The sequence below is a fragment of the Lemur catta genome, chromosome 17, assembly GCF_020740605.2.
Source record: "Lemur catta isolate mLemCat1 chromosome 17, mLemCat1.pri, whole genome shotgun sequence".
Lineage (NCBI taxonomy): Eukaryota > Metazoa > Chordata > Mammalia > Primates > Lemuridae > Lemur > Lemur catta.
This window is the reverse complement of record NC_059144.1, coordinates 2493339-2512600: the sequence shown is the minus strand read 5'-3', so window position 1 is coordinate 2512600 and position 19262 is coordinate 2493339. Positions and strand designations below refer to the sequence as shown.

General features: G+C 51.9%; 1 protein-coding gene across 7 annotated transcripts in view; it reads right to left on the bottom strand.

The window, feature by feature from the left end:
- Positions 1–19262, bottom strand: part of EVC (EvC ciliary complex subunit 1) — a 71572-nt gene that overhangs the window by 21524 nt on the left and 30786 nt on the right. For 5 of the 7 annotated variants that reach the window (XM_045528357.1, XM_045528358.1, XM_045528359.1 and 2 more), the window contains exons 11-12: positions 18120–18218; positions 2451–2663 (exon numbers count right to left, since the gene is read on the bottom strand). In XM_045528357.1, the coding sequence (XP_045384313.1) occupies positions 2451–2663; positions 18120–18218 (312 nt within the window). Of the gene's footprint in view, positions 1–2450; positions 2664–7473; positions 7816–15496; positions 16730–18119; positions 18219–19262 lie in introns of those variants that run through there. The other 2 variants (XM_045528364.1, XM_045528363.1) reach the window with 2 other exon arrangements.

The window sequence follows — 19262 nt, the reverse complement described above, 5'->3', positions numbered from 1 at the left end:
TTACCTAAAATATTAATAACTTAAGATTCATAATCAGAGAGTTTTAGATGAACCACAGGTGTTTTACTGGAAATGAAATTCTGGATTTTTCACTGTCTATACTGTTTTTTTTTGTTTTTCTTTTTTTTTTTTTATACTGTTAAATGATTCAATGGACACTGTGCAAAAGGTCTTAAGTGGCATCACCTCACAGCAACTTGCTGGGTATTTTGACTTCTTGTTTTCACAAAGAAGCTGGGGCTCTCAGACACTTAGCACATTGTGCAAAATCACAGAGTTGCAGGATCTCAGTTAATTGGCTAAAGCCGCACAGCCCATTGATGTGTCTGCTCTGGCTCAAACCCACGCCGTGAGCTCCCGAGGTTAGGGACCCGGCTGCAAAACCACGGTGGTCTCCAGAAGGCCCTCCCCCTCGCTTGGTGAGTCCACATTGGAGGCACGTTAGACCCACCTGGTGAGCTTTCTAAGCCACTGATGGTCCTCCTGCCTCCCAAGAGACTATAAATTAATTGGTCTGGGGCCCACAATTTGGTGCAAATTGGATGAATTCAGCTTCATTTAGATCCTCTGGCAGAATACAAGGTCAAGGTGACCCTGCAATAATTTCCAAAGCTGCATTATTGTTGCCGGAAATGCAACAAAATTTTCCCGAACCCTTACTGCATTGCAGCCACTGGGATCTGAATAAGGGGTGTAAATACGAAATCAGGGTGCTGCCCTCAAGGAACTCACAGCCAAATGCAGGAGACAGTCCAGTTACCTGTGACAAGGCAGTGGCCATGTGTTTGCATGACACTTTCCTCTATTTACTTCATACTTTCTATAGCTCCAACGAATTGCTTTAGAAAACCTCTTTTAGATGCATCAGTCAGAGGGGTCTTCTGTAACTAATTGAAAACCCCACATAAAGAAACAGGGGTTGTTTCTTTCTTTTTTTTTTTTTTTTGAGACAGAGTCTCACTTTGTTGCCTGGGCTAGAGCGAGTGCCGTGGCGTCAGCCTAGCTCACAGCAACCTCAAACTCCTGGGCTTAAGCGATCCTCCTGCCTCAGCCTCCCGAGTAGCTGGGACTACAGGCATGCACCACCATGCCCCGGCTAATTTTTTCTATATATATTTTTGGTTGTCCAGATAATTTATTTCTATTTTTAGTAGAGGCGGGGTCTCGCTCAGGCTGGTCTCGAACTCCTGACCTCGAGTGATCCACCCGCCTCAGCCTCCCAGAGGGCTAGGATTACAGGCGTGAGCCACCGCGCCCGGCTGGTTGTTTCTGACAATAAGCACCGGGGGGGGGGGGGCAGTCTGGGGCTGCAACAGTGGCCCAGCGCCACCGCCAGGAACTCAGGCCCTCCAGGACTTTGTTGCACTGAGCACACCAGCCTCTGTCCTCACGCGGGCTGTCTGTCGGGGAGAGAGGCAGGAAGAGCAAGACCTGGTGTTTGCATTAGGAAAGAGAAGCCCCTCGCAGATGCCGCGCCCTGTCTCACAGGCCGAGCAGCGTCAGCCAGCCTCCGCTATTTGCAAAGGATGCCGGGCCGCTGAGCATGTTAGTTTTACAGCCTCTCGAGGGCAGAGGCAGGGGAGAAACGAAACGTGGGCAGTGTTGGTGGATGAGGAATTTGGAAGTCCCTTCTTTTATTTCATGGTTTTTAATTTTTTAAAAATAAAATCAATGAGTATTGTAGTAGTTTCCCATTCCTGCTGTAACACATTGCCACAAACTATGGCTTAGAACACCACAAATTTATCATCGTAGAGTTCTGGAGGTCAGAGGTCTGAAATGGGTCTTAATGGATTAAAGTCAAGGTGTCAGCTGGGTCGTGCTCTAGGCGAAATCCGTCCTTGCCTTTTCCAGCTTCTGGGCACAGCCGCATGCCCAGGCTCCTGGGCACACCACTCTGCCAATAGCATCCCCTCCCCAGCTCCGGGCCTCGGAGAGCCCTGCGATTACACCGGCTCACCTGGGTAACCCGGCATCTTCTCCCAGTCTCCAGACCCTTAACTTAATCCCATCTGCAAAGGGCCTTTTGCCACGTGCGGGGATGTGTGCCCAGGGGCTGGGGATTAGGACGTGGACATCTGTGAGGGACCACGATTCTGTCCACAGCATAGATCCATGGTCTTAATAAGCAAATGACTTTCACGAAAAAACAGGCGCCCCCTCCCCCAACCACCTTCCTTTCTGCCGCCGTTTGTTTGCTATTGATTTCTCTTGTTCTAAAACCGTGCTTTGCTGCTCTGTCTTGACTGATGGCATAAGGCATCATCTCCTGACGTCCTACCATGGGAGATGACGGTCCCGCTCTCTGATCCCACCCCGGCGGGCTGCCGTGAAACACGGGCGGCGGAATCTCTCGGGAGCGTCTGCAGCAGGCACGTGGGGCCCAGCAAACGCAAGGTCTCCCCCCACTCTTCCCGTTTCCCAAACGCCCGGTTCCGACGCGCACACACCTGCTGCTCTCGCTGCAGGAGCTCCTGGAAGAGTTGCCACTGCTGCCTCCGGAAACGGTCCGACTTCCCCAGCTGCCGGGCGGCGTCCTCCCGCACCTCCTGTCTCAAGCAGTCACACTCCGCCCGGGGGAGGCCAGTCACGCCCGGGAGCCTCTCAAGGAACAGGACGTCCGCAAACTTCTGGAAAGTGTCTACGGTGCTGCAGTACAGTTCCTGAAGCCGAGAACCACACTGGGGTTATGGGTGATGGCGGGACCCCGCGGAGGGCCTGGGCCGCCCTCTGCCCCTCCCCCACACCTCCCGCCAGACACAGAAGAGATCCAGAGATGGGAACTCTCAGATCACGTGTGTGCACGCACACACACACGTGTACACACACATAGACTTGTACATACACACAGACATGCACGCACATAACACTCATGAATGCACGGACACAGACACATATACAGGCATGAACACATAAACTCACACACACTGCACACATACACGCACCCCTACACACAGTCTTGGGACACACCTGCTGCCTTCAAGCCGTCTCGCCTCAGCCAGGCAAGCTCCAGACATGCCCCTGCCCCCGTGGTCCCACTGGCCCCAGTGAGCTCTAATCGCTGGCATCCCTCTATGTCACCATCTGGGCCATTTCACAACCCCCCACGGGTCTCTCCATCTCCCTGTCCACCCTCCACACTTGGGCGAGTTATTGGCATAAACCTCAGATCTTCCCGTGAGCCCTCCCCCGCCTGTTCAGGAACCCTCCCAGGGAAGGGCAGCTGGCAGGGGTTCCAGGCAGCTCCAAGTCCGGCCCCTGCCGTCCTGCCTCACCATCTTGTCTCACCGTCCTGTCACCTTCGTCCCACCTCCCCAACCCTAGTCTCTTTCTAAAAATTATTTCTTTAACCGATGAAAAAAATCCTGCACCATAGATAGATGATAATATTAAACACCTGTGGATCCATGACGTGGATCTTTTTTTTTTTTTTTGCATTTAAAACACCAAACCTTGTGGGTTAAGCTGGACTCTGTCATGTGCCCCGGCAGTTCGTCCCCTCTGCCCGTCCCTGTGAGCTCAGTGTCTCACCCCAGTTTACCTTCCTACACTTTCACTGTACTTGATGCTCATAAACGTGGCTTTTGGCGTGTGTGTTCATTAACACATACACGGCATCTCATCGCATGTTTTATTATGAAGATGCTCTTTCAAGCCTTTGCCCCATTTCTAGTCACTTTGCAGGGTGGGGAGGAATGGACTCCTCCTCATCCTCCACCCCAGCCCCCTCCCCCCCAAAAAACAATCCCTCCTCAGAAGCCTTCCCTGGGCCTCTCCGACTAAGCTGGGCATTTCTGATCCTGGCCCCCACAGCTCATTGGTTAGCCCACCCGAGCATTTAACCACAATTATCTGTCACCCCCTGGACCACAGCGCCCTGAGAGTGGAGGCTGTGTTGAACCTGGGACCGCACCCGCATCTCACATCCCCCCAGGCCAGCACCTGACTGCTGTTCCTTGCTCCATCGGGCACCAGCGTGACCAGGATGCGGCCTCCCCCACTCCATCTGGGAACTCTCCACACACGCTCCCAAACTCAGGCGAGGCCCCTGACCTGGGGCTCGGCTGGGTGCAGGGTGGTGCAGCAGAACCCCTGCTTCCTTCCTGAGTTCTGGGATCTCAGCACGTGCTGGGCATGCGACTGAGCCCAACAGAAACCCTGCACTCCTAGGCTCAGGCCAGCTTTCCCGGTAGGCGACATTTCACACATGCTGTCACAGCTCATTGCTGGGGCATTAAGCACATTCTGTGTGGCCCCATGGGGCAAGGACTCTGGAAGCTTGTGCCTGGTTTCCTCCAGATTTTACCAACTTGCCTTTTCCCTTTGCTGATTTGCTCTGAATCCTTTCACTGTAATAAAGCTCAGTCACAGCTACACCTGTACCCGGAGCATGCTGAGCCGTCCTAGTCAATCACGATCTTGGTTTCTCGGGGACCCTGGCAGAGCTGCCCCTCCTTTGCTGCTACCCCGGCAGCCTCACCACCGATGCAGTCACTGCTTGTGTGACTGTCCTTCTCATGCACTGGACTCTGCAGGGCCTAGCAGGGGCCTGGCAAACGGCAGGGACAGTGACTGTGACAGCTAATGATTATTAATACTTGCCTCTGCCAGAGAGGCATAAACACTGTTCTCAGATAATATCACTCAATCCTTACAACAGTCCAATCAAGATGTTGTATTATAATTGCCATCATTTTACAGGTGAGGAAACTGAGGCACGGAAAAGATAAGTAACTAGGATATAGTTTGTAGACGGTAGGTCCTGGCTGTTGGACTCTTGGGCTCTTAACCAGTATGCTACCTGGATAATTGGTTTTTTGAAAGAAAAATAAACATATTCTGGTATGGTGTATGTACCTAGGTCATGCGTGGTATGCTCAAGGAATGTAAGTTAAATTGAATTCCAATCAGTGTTAAGTAAACCCAATGTCACACTCTACGAAGCCAAGCCTGATGCTGGTCAGAATAAAGTAATCATGACGAGGAACTAAGGGACCTGCATTCTTTTAAAAGATTTAGAGATTCTACTTGTGATGGGGCTGACCAGATAATCTGAACAAACTCTCCTGCTGAGGATGAATGCTCTTTTAGCTGAACAAAATGATTACTAAAGCTTCATAAAAGTTGCAGAGATTGCAAGATGGTGACGAACACAGCGCCAAGGTCTGGGAGAAGACTCATCCCGGGGGGCGCCCCATCTGGGGAGCTGCTTTCACCGGGGCAGGTGGGTCAACCCAGAGGAGGAGGCTGAACAGCTGGGCAGGACTTTCGATGGCCTGAAGCTACCAGAGGGATGAAGTCCGAGTTCATGGTTCAATGTGGCAAACCCTCCACGCTTAGCGTTGGGACCCAAAAGGCTGCACTGGAGAAACAGGACTGAAAGGAAATGGAACCAGCCCCGACTGGTTATATAGACCGTGGCCTGCAGTCAGGCTGTAGCATTTAGATTGCCCAGGGTATGTCAAGCCCTGACCCTGAAGGAAGATAGCACCTTGGATCGCTAGAGGGCCTGTCATCCGGCAAAAGCAAAGGAAAAAAATCATCTTTGCAAGAAGAGAACATCATTGCTTATGTGAAAATATTTCTACAAACAAATGTGCAAATTTGAAATATAGTACACAAAACGTAAACAGACACATGAAGAGGCAAGACAGCAGGACTGAAGACCTACACAAACAATAGACATTGAAAACAAACCCACAGGTACTCAAGAGAGTAATTACAAGACAGAGTATAATTACAAGACGTAGACTTCAAAGTATTGATGCTTACTATGCTCATGAAGTTAAAAGCTACTCTTAAACCTTTAAGCAAGGAGCTGGAAATTATAAAAAATAATACTCCTTAGTTTTAAAAGAACCGACTAGTAGTTCTAGAATTGAAAAATATTGCCCAATATTAAGAACTCAATGTACAGGTTTAATTGTAGTTTAGCTGAAGAGAGAATTAGTGTACTGGAAGACAGATAGAAGAAATTACCAGAAAAAAGCAAGGAGAGACTAAAGGATGGAAAATATGAAGGAGGAGATAGTGGCCTAGAAGACACAATGAGAAGGTCTAACCAGTTTCACTGGCATCCCTAAGGAGAGAAGGAAGAGTAGAGACAGAACAATATCTGAAGAGTTAATGAAATTTCTCACACTGATGAAAGCAATTTACAGATGAGGAAACTGAGGCCTATCCTGTCAATGTAAAAGAGCAGTCAAATTACAGATTTACATGGCAGGCCCTGGGCATTCAGGCTCCAGTGCCTAGAACCTTGATGCTACTCAGGTAAATATTTTTAAAAGAATAAATGAATGAATGAATGAATAGCCAGCATCTAGTAAATACAGGGTCACTTTTTGCTACATGAATAGCAGATAAAATAGTCTTTAAGAAAAAAAGCATTACTACACACAAAGAGGGCCACTTCCTAATGCTAAAAGTTTTAATTCACCAGAAAGATGAAAAAGTTCTAAATTTGTGTGCACTTAATATTATTACCTGAATCAATGCAATTCGCCAAGTTAACAGAATAGAGGAGAAAAAGATGCTGATTACCTCAGTAGATGAAGAAAAAAAGACATTTTACAAAATTTAATTTCTATGTATGAGAAACACACTAAGCAGATTAGGAATGGAAAGAAAGTTCTTTAACTTGATTAAAGGAAACAAACAAACCAAACCAACCAACCAAACAAACAAACAAACCCAGCTATAGCATACATTACATATACCTAATGGTGGAAACTACAAAACAATATTAAGAAAAATTAAATTAAAACCTAAATATATACAGAGATATATTATACCATGTTTCTGGATTGGAGGACTTTACATTGTAAACATGTTAATCCTTCCCAAATTGATCTATAAATTCAAAATCCTAATCAATAACTATATAGGACACCAATTGAAGCTACATACTCTTTAACCCAACAATTCCACTCCTTGATATACGTCCAAGAGGAATGTGTGCACACAGCACAGACAAGAAAGTTCATGTCAGCCACACATGCAACGGACGCCAAGGCCATCAACAGCGGGTGGACACATGCGGAGTGATGTTTTATACGATGGAACACTGAGGCCATGAGGAGCAATGAACCACAGCCTCATGCAACCACGTGGATGGAGCTCACGGAAGTAAAGTTGAGCAACAGAAGGCCGACATACGTGCTGTATGATTCCATTTGTGTGAAGTTCAGAAACTGCCAAAGCTACACACCAGTGTTCAGGGATGTGCTCTGTGGTGCACCACTGCCAATAAAGCCGAGGATCTGATTTCTGTACCAGCTGCAGAACGGCTCCCGGGAGTGGGGGGACAGGACTGGGAAGTCACGGGGCGCTCTAGGTGGTGGTTCTAGGGATGGGTTTTAACAATCATTTGTTAAAGTTTATGCTTTATCCATTTATTCCTATACAGGAGCGATGGACATTTTTTCCCAGCCTCTGAAAAAAAAACCCAATTTCCTGCCAGAAGACAGGTGTTTTTTTTTTTTGTTTTGTTTTTTTGTTTTTTTTTTAGTTGAAAACCTTGAACTCCATCATTCTACAGCTGTAGTCGGGACACTGAGACAAACCTTTTTCTTTATTGTCCATGATTGTCAAACCACAAAAATATGGGTTTTGTAAATTAAAGAAAGGTTAACTCTGTAAAAGCTACATGGTCCATTAGTCCAGGCTCTTTCTAATGCAAACTGTGCCAGATCCTGTCGGCTCCCTGGAGAGAGCTGCGTCTGCGTTACTGCTGCGTACCGGACAGGCCACAAAACACATCGCTCCCACTCACGCTGGCATGTGTCGCCTGGGAGATACGGATTTACTCTATGCCTGAAATAGAACCAGGATTAATATGCGTTATTGCTCTCTTAGTAGGTGTAAAAGGATCAGGTCAGCAGGCGACTCTGGGCAGAGGGGCTGGCCCCGGGCCTCAACCCTAAGCTCAGGAGATGTCCCCCTCCCCGCACGCAGAGGCACACAGAGCCCAGGCAGGGCACACCCCTCCCTCACAGCTGGCCCCTTCCCTCGGCCCCTGTCTCTGCAGCCTCGCCCAGACCAGCTGCCCTGCACAGGTTTCTTGCAGAGAAGTGACTTAGGACAGGGAATGTGCACATAGTCCAGAGCCTTTAAAAGCTTACTTAATATACCCAAGTCTCAGTTTTCTTATCTGTAAAAGGGGCCTGAGAATACCTGCTTTAAAGGCTGATTGTGAGGATTTGAAAGGATTTATGAATGGCTGGCACAGAGCACACAGCAAGAGCTTAATAAACGCTAGCTGTTATCATCAGATGAAAGTGGGAAAAGTTGGTGTGTGGCTCTCAGTGCTGTCTATTGTTATTTTTATTCTAGGAACAAAGCATCTGGGGGAAGAGAGTTGGGAAGGACGCCCCTGGGCAGAGGCAGCTTGGTTCTGGTCTGTTTGTGGGTGAGAGAGGGAGGGCATTCCTGGCACAGCAACAGGGGTAAACACGGGCAGGTGGCCCAGTGGGGCTGGAGTCCAGGGTGTCAAGGGAGACACAGGACTAGCAGGGGGCCAGCACCATATGGTGGCCCAGAGGCCTCACTGGGGAGCGGAGGCCTGGAGGACTGAGGTGCAGGTGGGGCATGGGTGTGGCCAGGTGTGAAGATGCACTCGCGAAGGCATCTAGAGGGAAGGGCTGTGGGAAGGGTCTAGAGCGAAGGGCTGTGACTGAGTGGATGGAATGGTTCCTGCCGGGATGCCGTGGACATGCCCAGCCTTGGGAAGTCTTTTGTTCCTCATCATAGGAACCCCGAATGCCCCTCATAGGGACCATAGCCTGGTTGTTTGGAAGATGCGTATTTAATGACTTCAGAGTAGGGTGTGCTCGGGTTCCCATGAGAGGACAGTCCTGGAGAGCACAGGTTGAGCTTGGGTCTCTTAAACACGGGAAGTGGGCAGGACCGAGGGTCGGCAGCCCCAGCACCTGCTGGCTCTGGGCCTCTGGGCAGCAGCATGGCCATGGACCAGCTCCCTTCCTCTCTGGGCCTCTTACCTCAACCAAGGAGGAAAAGGATGCCTGTGCTATGAACTTGCAGAGATGCTGGGAAATTGCACAGTACCCCTGGGCAGCTTGCCACACTGCCTGCAGTGCTTTCTCTCTCTCTCCCTGTACCCACGCGCTGTGCAGTAACCTTGCAGGCCTTCTCCCAGTGAGCGCAGAGTACTCCCCTGGCCCTTAACTCGGGGTTCAGGCGTGCGACTTGTTCTGGCTGACAGAATGCGGTGGATGGCAGCAGAGTGTGCTGCTCGGGAGGCACACTCCTGCCTCTGCCACTGCTCTGAGAACATCATGCCCAGGCTAGCCCTCTGGCTTTACAGGAAGATGAGACACACATGGAACAAGGCCAGCTCATGTTGATCAAGTCCAGCCTGGATCAGCCAACCACTGGCCATGGCACAGAAGTTGAGAATAAATCTGTTATTTTCAGCGACTGGGTTTGGAGGTGTTTTGTTACACTGCATGATTGTGGTCACAGTTACATGGTACAACACTAGAGGGAAGGGGTCTTAAAAGTGAAAACTCTAGCATAAGTATGTGTTTTGTCCTCATAGCATTCGTAGGTTCATTCTGCAAACGGCTCTTGAGCACCTCCTATGGGCCAGGCTCTGCACCAGGGACAGTGCGGTGGACAGTGCGGTGAATGAGGCAGGCATGGACCCAGACCTGAGGGAGTTCCCAGCCTAGCAGGGGTTAGACATTGCGCAGGTGCTCAACATCGGCTGTGACAAGTCTCATGACAGGAAGAATGGAAGCCCTAGGCAGACTGGTCTGGGAAAGGTCAGAGAACGGCTCCCTGAAGAAGCAACATTTCAGCTGAGACCCAAAGAATGAGAATAAGCTGGCTGGGCAAGCCAAGAGAATGATAGGAAGAGAGTTTCAGACAGTGGAAGAACATGTGCAAAGGCACTGGGTTAGGAGGGACCAGGGTACCTTTAGGGAACTGAGAGAGATCTGAGGTTAATTGGAAGGCAGAGAGCAAGCAACAGGACTCCAGAAGGGGTGACGAGTGGGCCAGGCTGTTGTGGGCCTTATGGGTTAGGTCAGGTGGGATTTCTGGGTCAGGTTGGGTAGGTCTCCTGGACAAGGCTGGGTAGCCTCTTGGGCCATGTTAGGTGGGTCTTGTGGGCCAGCTTGGGTGGTCTTCATGGGCCAGGTCAGGAAGGCCTTGTGGCCAGACAGAGGATAGTTTGTGGACAGGCTCGATGGACAGGCTAGACTAAGCTAGGTAGGTGGTCATTGTGGGCCAGATTAAGGATATGTTAGACTTTATTCTGAGAGCTATGGGTAGAATTTTTGGGTGTTAAGTAGGTTCTTTCAAATGATCAAGAACTTACAAGGAAAGTAGCCAAGAATTCCTGGATCAGAGAGATTAAGTGATATGGACTAAGCCACACAGCTGGCACGCAGCTGAAATTGGCCCACAACCTGGTCTGTCTGATTCTTGAATTACTCTTCTTTCCTTTCCACCTGTTTGCAGGGAAGTGAGGTAGTTGTGAAAACTACTAAAAGGAAAGAAGGGTAGCATGTGATACCACAAGAGTACTGGTGAGTTTTACTTCTGCAAATAAAAAAAACATAAATTAATTATCCCAGTAGTTTTATTAAATTAAAATAAAAAGTAGACAAAAACATACACTGGGGAAAGGACACCCTATTTAATAAATGGTGCTAGGAAAATTGGATAGCCATGTGCAGAAGAATGAAATTGGATTCCTATCTCTCACCATATTCAAAAATTAATTCAAGATGGATTAAAAACATAAATGTAAGACTTGAAACCATAAAAATGATAGAAGAAAACCTAGGAAAAACTCTTCTGGACATTGGCTTGGCAAAGAATTTATGACTATGGCTTCAAAATCAAATGCAACAAAAACAAAAATAAATGGGACTTAATTAAACTAAAAAGCTTCTGCACAAACAAAAGAAATAATCAACAGAGTAAACAGATAACTTAGAGAATGGGAGAAAATATTTGCAAACTATGTACCCGATAAAGGACTAATATGAAGAATCTACAAGGAACTCAAACAGCTCAGCAAGAAAAAAAATCAAATAACCTCACTAAAAAGTGGGCAAATGACATGAACAGACATTTTTCAAAAGAAGATATACAAATGGCCAGCAAACATATGAAAAAATGCTCAACATCCTTAATTATTAGAGAAATGCACATTAAAACCACAGTGAGATACCACCTTACTGCAGTCAGAATCGCCATTATTATAAAGTCAAAAAACAGTAAGGGTGGGTATGGATGTGGTAAAAAGAGAACATCTATACACTGTTGATGGGAATGTAAATTAGTACAACCTCTATGGAAAACACTATGGAGATTTCTACAAGAATTAAAAGTAGACCCAGCAATCCCACTACTGGGTATCTCCCCAAAGGAAAAGAAGTCATTGTATCAAAAAGTTACCTGCACCCTCTATGTTTATTGCAGCACAATTCACAACAGCAAAGACATGGAATCAACCTAAGAGTCCATCAGCTGTTGAGTGGATAAGCAAAGCGTGGCGTATATATGCCATGGAATACTACTCTGCCATAAGAAAAAATGAAATAATGTCTTTTTCAGCAACTTGGATGGAATTGAAGGCCATTATCCTAAGTGAAGTATCTTAGGGATAGAAAATCAAATACCTCACGTTCTAACTTGTGAGAGCTAAGCTATGGGTATGTATTGTCACACAGAGTGGAATAATATTCACTGGAGATGCCAAAGGTGGGAGGCTGGGTGGGGGGAGAGGGAGGAAAAGTCACCTAATGGGAACACAGTACACTATTCAGGTGACGGGTGCACTAAAAGCCCAGACTGCCCCACTATACAATATATCCATGTAACAAAACTGCATCGGTACCCCCTACATCTATTGAAATAAAAAATAAATAAAAGCCATTTTCCCTTAGCCTGCTACTATAAAGGTATAGCCCAGAATACCCGAGACTACTTTTTCAGTCTCTGCATCCTTGGTGATGCTTTGTCTCCCTTTAGCCCTAAGAAAGGAGCATGGAAACTCACTCGCCCTCTATGCCACCTGTGGACACCTGCTTTCCCGACATGTGGGCACATGGAGAGAAGGAATATCTGCTGTTTCCTTCTCAAGATTGGCTTCACACAGATTACTGCCCAGAAATCAGTGTTTTCATGTTTTTTTAAGAACTGGTTTCTTTTGCTCTTCGGAAATTTACCGGTTCTCTCTGTAACAGGCAGGGTGACAGCCCCCAAGAGATGTCCACACGCCACTCCCTGGAACCTTTGAGAATGTGAGCTGACATGGCAGAGAGGCCTCGCAGACGGGACTGAGTTAAGGATCCTGAGAAGCGAGGTCACCCTGGTGGCCCAATGTCCTCACAGCGTCCTTATATCTGAGAGAGGCAGGAGGGTCAGAGTCAGAGGAGGGGATGTGAGGATGGAAACAAAGGCAGGAGTGACGCCCTTGCCGGCCACAGAGATGGAACCGATTTTGCCCTAGAGCCTCCAGGAGGAGCCAGCCCTGCCGACACCTTGACTTTAGGCCAGTGTGACCCACAACAAACTTTTCACCTCCAGAACAGAAACATAATAACTCTGTGTTGCTTTAAGCAACTAAGTAAGTGGTAATTAGGTAGAGCAGCAATAGGAAACTAACATATTATCTTCAGAATGCCAATAATTTAGTTGATTGATATATTAACTGATTGGCTCATTTATCAATCAGTATTGATTGCCTAGAGTGTGCCATCCCCTGGGGTCTAGCAGAGAAATGGACAAGCCTCCGCCCTCCACCGAGGACCCCATGTTCTTCCTTCTCCTCGTCCAGCAAGTGCCTGCTCCCACCTGAGTGCTGTGAACTCTGAGCCTGACCTGAGGCTTGCCAGCCGAGCGAGTGACCTTGAACAACACTTTAAACTTCCACTGCTGTGCAGTAAATAGTTCATTTTGACCAAAGAGGGGTCTGGCTTTTACCCTTGGCTTCTGGGAGGTGACCTCTAAGTCCCTGGAATTTTCAGCCTGGTTGCAGTGTCTTTACTCACCTGCAGCCCTGCAGCCCTGCAGTCAGTTGCCGCAGTAACAGTGGGATTCACGGCGGGGCCTTGGGAAACGGCACAGCAGCTTGACCTCCGCAGGGCTGGAGGCTCAGGTAGCGGCGTGGGTGGTCAGCCACGCCGATATGGCTGAGCCCCAACAAAACCCTGGACGCCAGGGCCCAGGGGTGCTTCCCTGCATGCCCTGTCATACATCACTGCCAGGAGGAGCGAGCGCTGTCCCTGACTCCACTGGAGAGGACAGCGGAAAGCCCCGTGCGGGGGCTCTGCCCCTCTGCCCCCTCTCTTGGCTGGTTTTAATCTTCACCCTTGACTGTGATCGGCCCAGCCACGACCACAGCAGCTGTCAGCGCGTCCTGTGAGTCCTCCCAGTGAACTGAAGGACCGGAGGGTGGTCTTGGGAACTGCTCTCAGGCACTTCCTAAATGCCTGTTGTCACTACCACTGTGTTCTTCAAGCACAGAGTTCATTTTTTTTGCCTCCTTTTTCTCAGCCCTACCTTCGTGTGAGGGCCTGCAGCTGCGAGGCCCCAGCACGAGGCCGCGATCTCACCGCCTTCTCCCGGGAGCCTTTCAGGAGAAACGGTCCGACAGGAAACCCAAACACACAGGCAGGTCTGCGCGGCCCCTGGGAAGCGACAGCAGCAAACTCCGCTTGGAGCCCTGTCGTCTCAGGATGGCTCTGGGCTCGCTGCAGCACCTCCTGCTGAGGGGCCGAGCCGCAGGGCTCACGCCAGGTGCTAGCATCCATCTGGGTCGCACTGACAGCACTGTCTCTTTAGAGGCCAAGAGACAGTGGGAATTTAGAAAAATGCACTTTTCTCTGCAGCGCTGAGAACCACTAGGTGGCAATCAAATTGATCTCACTGCCACCATCCCTCAATGCTGTGATTGGTGTCAGGCCTAAAGAAAGGGTAAAATTACGCCCCTCTGTGACGGGGCCCAGTAAGAGGACGCCAGACAGCAAGGCCAAGTGCCTTGTGAGCACGTTCTGTGCACAGATGCCTTCCTAGATGGTGACAGAGAACAACGATGACGACAGTGACACATTCTCAGTGCCCACTGTGTGCCTGACACCCTTCTCTGTGCTTTACAGGGTGACCTTATTTAAACCTCTTAGTAGCCATAGGAACACAGCCTCTTGCCCCGCCTCAGCGGAGGAGGAGGCAGGGATGCTGACCATCCAAGCAGTCCCAAGTCCCTGGGCTTTCTCACTGCCTTGTCACACCACCCTCATGCAGGCCCCCCAGGTCTCCTGCATGGTTCCCTGTGATGCCTCATGCCAGGGCTCTCTGCCTCCACCTCTGCCCCCACAGTCTGGTTTCTGCATGGCAACCAGAGGGATCTTTGTAAAACATAAAGCAAGCCACTTCTCTACTCAAAACATGCTGGCGATTTCCCGTCTTGCTCAGAAGCAAATGCAAATGTCCTGGGATGGTCTGCAAACCCTCCCAGGCCAGGCTCTCTGGCCTCAGTCCCCAACTACCTGCCCCTTCCTCCTGGGTCCCCTGCTGCCCGCACACTGGCCTTCTTGCTGCTGCTGCTGCTGCTGCTGCTGCAACCCCAAGCACGCTCCTGTCTCTTGAGGTTTACAAACATAAGCACTTTAATTGTATGGTTTGCAGCCGAGTCCTTTGCTGCGAACCCTATGCTGCACAAAGCAGTGCTCCATAGCACGTGTTGAATGAATGAATGAATGAAGAAACTCTCCTGAATAAGTAGATTCATGCTCAGACCCAGATCTGGACTCACCCCCACAGGGCTCAGTGCCTCCTGCCAGCCACACTCCCGTGGGAGGGGAGGGATTTCCTGAGCACCCACCCAGGGCCAGCCCCGGGCCTCAGACCTGCCCTCCCACGCTGGGTGCTGCTGTGAAGGCGAGAGGCTCCCGTCTCCATTCCACGGAGAGAGAAACCGGAGCTCAGCGCAGGGCAGGGTCTGCCCAGGGACGCCCAGCCCGGAAGGCACAGCCAGCATCCCAGTCCCCAGCAGGGACTTCAGCCTCCTCCTTTTGGGATATCAAGTAAAGCAGTTTCCATTAACCAAAGGCAATGATTTCCAAATTAAGGAATGTAACATAAACCAAGCCACCTGGAACCTAAGGGTTTGGGATGAAATGACAGCGTAAATCTAAGGAAACACCCCTGGACTAATTCAGAGAAACAAGCAACGTGGGCCTCTGGCCACTCCCCCTAAAGACACCCTGGCAGGTGCAGAGAACTGTGCTCACCTCCACTTGCCCCTCGACACCCTCTTACGCAGCGCATGTCATGTGCCTCCTCCTGAACCATCACCCTCGCTCGCACCTGACGGCCTCTCTCGACAGCAGACAAAAGGGCCATCTTCACTTCCTTGGCCCAGGCTCTCACGGGCCCAGCACCTAGCCCCACGCACAGAACAACCAAATCATGACATCCTAAGGACATGGCTGGGACACATGAGGCCGTGGTCACTTCCGCATCTTCGACAAACCTTTACTGAAACTGACATATTCACCGGCACCCACTGAGGTTGCCACTTGCCCAGGAGTGGCTCTGTGTAGCCCTGCAGCAGTAACCGCCAGGGCTCACCTCTGCTTTGCGGAGGAGGAGAGAAGGACTCAGGTGGTCAAGACCTGAGACCCACAGCCCAGCTCAGGTGGGAAGTGTCACCCTGCTGGGAACCGTCCCCTCCCAGAGGCGAGCCCAGGGGTGCCCTGGGGGTCTGGGTGGGCACGAATAGCAACTCCCCACCCAGATGGTAGTTCCATCCTCTCCAAGACGGTGGTTCTCTATCTTTGTTGTGTGTCAGAATGTCACCAAGATTGAGGACACTGAGGCAATGGTTAGATAACTCGCTCCAGGTGACACACCCAGTAAATGGCCTGGCTGAGAGTTGAGCCCGGGTGTCCAGCTGCAGAGCTGGTCTTCCCACTGCTGCGCTACACACTGCACTGCACTGACGTGAGAAAGACTTCATTTTAAATCCCATCTTCAATGCTTGCTGGCTGTATCAACCTTGAGTAAGATACTTGGGCCAGCACAGAGAGGTTATGTAACCAGCCCAAGGTCACACAGCACTCAGAGAGGGACTGGAACTCAGTTTCCTCACTCCCAGCCAGGGATTTGAGTCTTGACTCCTCAGGGGACAAAGTCGTTCCTTTCCTGCCTGGGGGGCCTGGGGCTTTGATCAATTGAGTCCCACTCTGCGCATTTCTCAAGGAAACCCCTCCTAATTACTCATCTCTGAGGAAAGGAAAATGGAGTGTCTACCTCATGGGCCTCTACTGAAGAACAAACGATCAGATACTCAGAGAGCTCTTACAACCGCAGCTGGCCCCGAACAACGACTGGTTCGTGTTGTTTCCCCCGGCTGCCGTGACAAGGCACCACAGACTGAGTGGCTCAGAGCCACAGAAACTGATTCAGTCCCAGTTTTGGAGGCGGGAAGTGTGAAAGCGAGGTGTCGGCAGGGCCACGTGCCCTCTGCGGGCTCTAGCGAGGGTCCCTCCTTTCCTCTTCCGGGTTCCTTGGCTCACGGCCACATCACTCGAGTCTCTGCCGCCACCGTCACGTGACTTCCTCCTGTGCCTGTCTTCTTGTGGCCTTCATGGCAGGACACCAGTCGCTGGGCTTAGGGCCCACCCGTATCCAATGTGACCTCTTCTTAAGCGTTTAGTCACATTCTGAGTTTCCAGGTAGACATGAAATCCTGGGGGACAGTGTTTGCACTAAATTGTGCTCCCCCAAATTCTCACACTGACACCCTAACCCCCGCCGTGGCTGCATGTGTCTACAGGGCCTCTAAGGAGATACAGTTAGATGAGGTCATCAGGGTGGGGCCTGATGTGGGAGAACTGGCGTCCTTGTAAGAGGAGGGGACAGCCGTGTGCCCCACCCCGCACTCTCCCAAGCGAGGCCACGGAGGAGGCAGCCGACTGCGAGCCAGGACGACAGCCACACCAGGAATCAACTCTGCTGGCACCGTGGTCTACACACCCGGCCTCCAGAGTGGCGAGAAAATACATTCCTGTCATTTAATCCACCGTCGGTGGTATTTTGTTCCGGCAGCCTCTAACAAATACGGACACTGTTCAACTCGGTACAACCACCAGCCTGAGGACGGTTTGCACTTCCTGCCTTGGCCCGTGTTTCTCCCTGCCTGGAACGCATCTGACCCCTTGGCTATTTGGGCCCGTCTCCTCCAAAGCTTGCCCCGGGCATGGCTTCCTGCAGACTGCCGCCCGTCACTGCACCGTGCCCCTGGGGTCCCCGCCCTGCTTCTTTGAACTCATGAGCAGGGATGTTACAACGGGAGCCATGGCCAGGGTCCCTGGCCAGGAGGGTGGGGGGCGAGGGCCTCCCGTACATGCAGACCTGGGGGGTCCCTGGCCAGGAGGGGGGCAAGGGCCTCCCATACATGCAGACCTGGGGGATCCCTGGCCAGGAAGGTGGGGGGGGCAAGGGCCTCCCGTACATGCAGACCTGGGGGGTCCCTGGCTGGGGGGGGGAGGGCCTCCCGTACATGCAGACCTGGGGGTCCCTGGCCAGGGGGGGGGGCAAGGGCCTCCCGTACATGCAGACCTGGGGGGTCCCTGGCTGGGGGGGGGGACGAGGGCCTCCCGTACATGCAGACCTGGGGGTCCCTGGCCGGGAAGGTGGGGGGGGCGAGGGCCTCCCGTACATGCAGACCTGGGGGTCCCTGGCCGGGGGGGCGGGGCAAGGGCCTCCCGTACATGCAGACCTGGGGGTCCCTGGCTGGGGGGGGGGACGAGGGCCTCCCATACATGCAGACCTGGGGGGTCCCTGGCCAGGAAGGTGGGGGGGGGGCAAGGGCCTCCCGTACATGCAGACCTGGGGATCCCTGGCCAGGAGGGGGGGGCAAGGGCCTCCCGTACATGCAGACCTGGGGGGTCCCTGGCTGGGGGGGGGGCGAGGGCCTCCCGTACATGCAGACCTGGGGGTCCCTGGCCGGGAAGGTGGGGGGGGCGAGGGCCTCCCGTACATGCAGACCTGGGGGTCCCTGGCCGGGAGCGGGGGGCAAGGGCCTCCCGTACATGCAGACCTGGGGGGTCTCCGCCACTGCTGGGGAGGCCACGTACCTGGCAGAGCGCAGCCAGGGTTTCCGTGGTCCTGAGGTCCTCCTCCAACTCCAGGTCCCACAGAGTCAGTCTCTGCCTCTCCAGGACCTCGTGGAAAGCCTGTGAGTAAAACAGGAGCTGAGTCTAGTGGGAAAATGCAGGGTTTCTTTCCAGAAAATTCTCTCCATCCGACCCCTGCCCCTCAGATCAGAAAGAGGGATGTTCACCCCTGCGCTGCACGTAAGGACACTGAGCCCCGGGGCTGTCACGCGGCTCTCACGGTGCGGCCAGCACCTGCAAACCTCATTTCCAGAAAAACCACAGACTGTGCTTTCGTCCAACCCAGTGTGAGTAGGGCCACTGGGTCACCCTGTCACCCTTCTGTCCTGGCCACCAGCTGGCCAGTCGTCATTTTCCGACTTAAGCGGAGGAGCCCCGCGGGGCGGCATCAGAGGCCCCCACGGTCAGAGGGGCAGACCCCTCGGGAAGCAGCCCGGGGAAAGCCCCGTGGGGACATGTTTCAGCCAGGTCTTTAAGGACAAGCGAGCATTCCCTGGAGGGAGGCGGGGGCCAGGCTCAAGGAGCAGCAGCTGCAAAGACAGGGGAAGGACCCTGCCTGGTCTGGGTCCCAGGGCCCGAGGCGAGAGGAGAGGTGGGCAGGGAGCAGGACAGGGAGGGCTGCGCATGCCGGGGAGCTCGGGGTCCACCCGCCATCTGCCCGCGCACGCAGCCAGTCCTTCCTTCTTCGCGTGCTCACTCCGTCCCGGGTGCGTTTGTTCCACACACCGCTGACAGCCCACGTGTCCTCAGCACCGACAAGTGGCTGGCCCATGCTCAGGCCCTGGGATACAGAGGTCACCCCAGACTCACACTGAGCAACCTGATGACAAGGACAGGGGCCCAGAAATCTCAGAGTGACAACAAGCTGAATAATCTGTCTTCCTCATTGCAAATGGACAGCCCCCACCCCTCTGTGGCAAGCGCAGCAGCCCGGGTGGGGGCCCCAGAAGGTGCTCCCTGGGTGACGGACAGCTGGACCAGGGATCTAGAGGCTTCTCCTCTGTTGGCTTCGGACTGGAGTGCTGCTGCCACCACCAGGAGGGCCCTGGGGCCGACACTCTGGGCTGAGGCTGGACCCAGACACGGTCCCACTGTCCCCCCGGC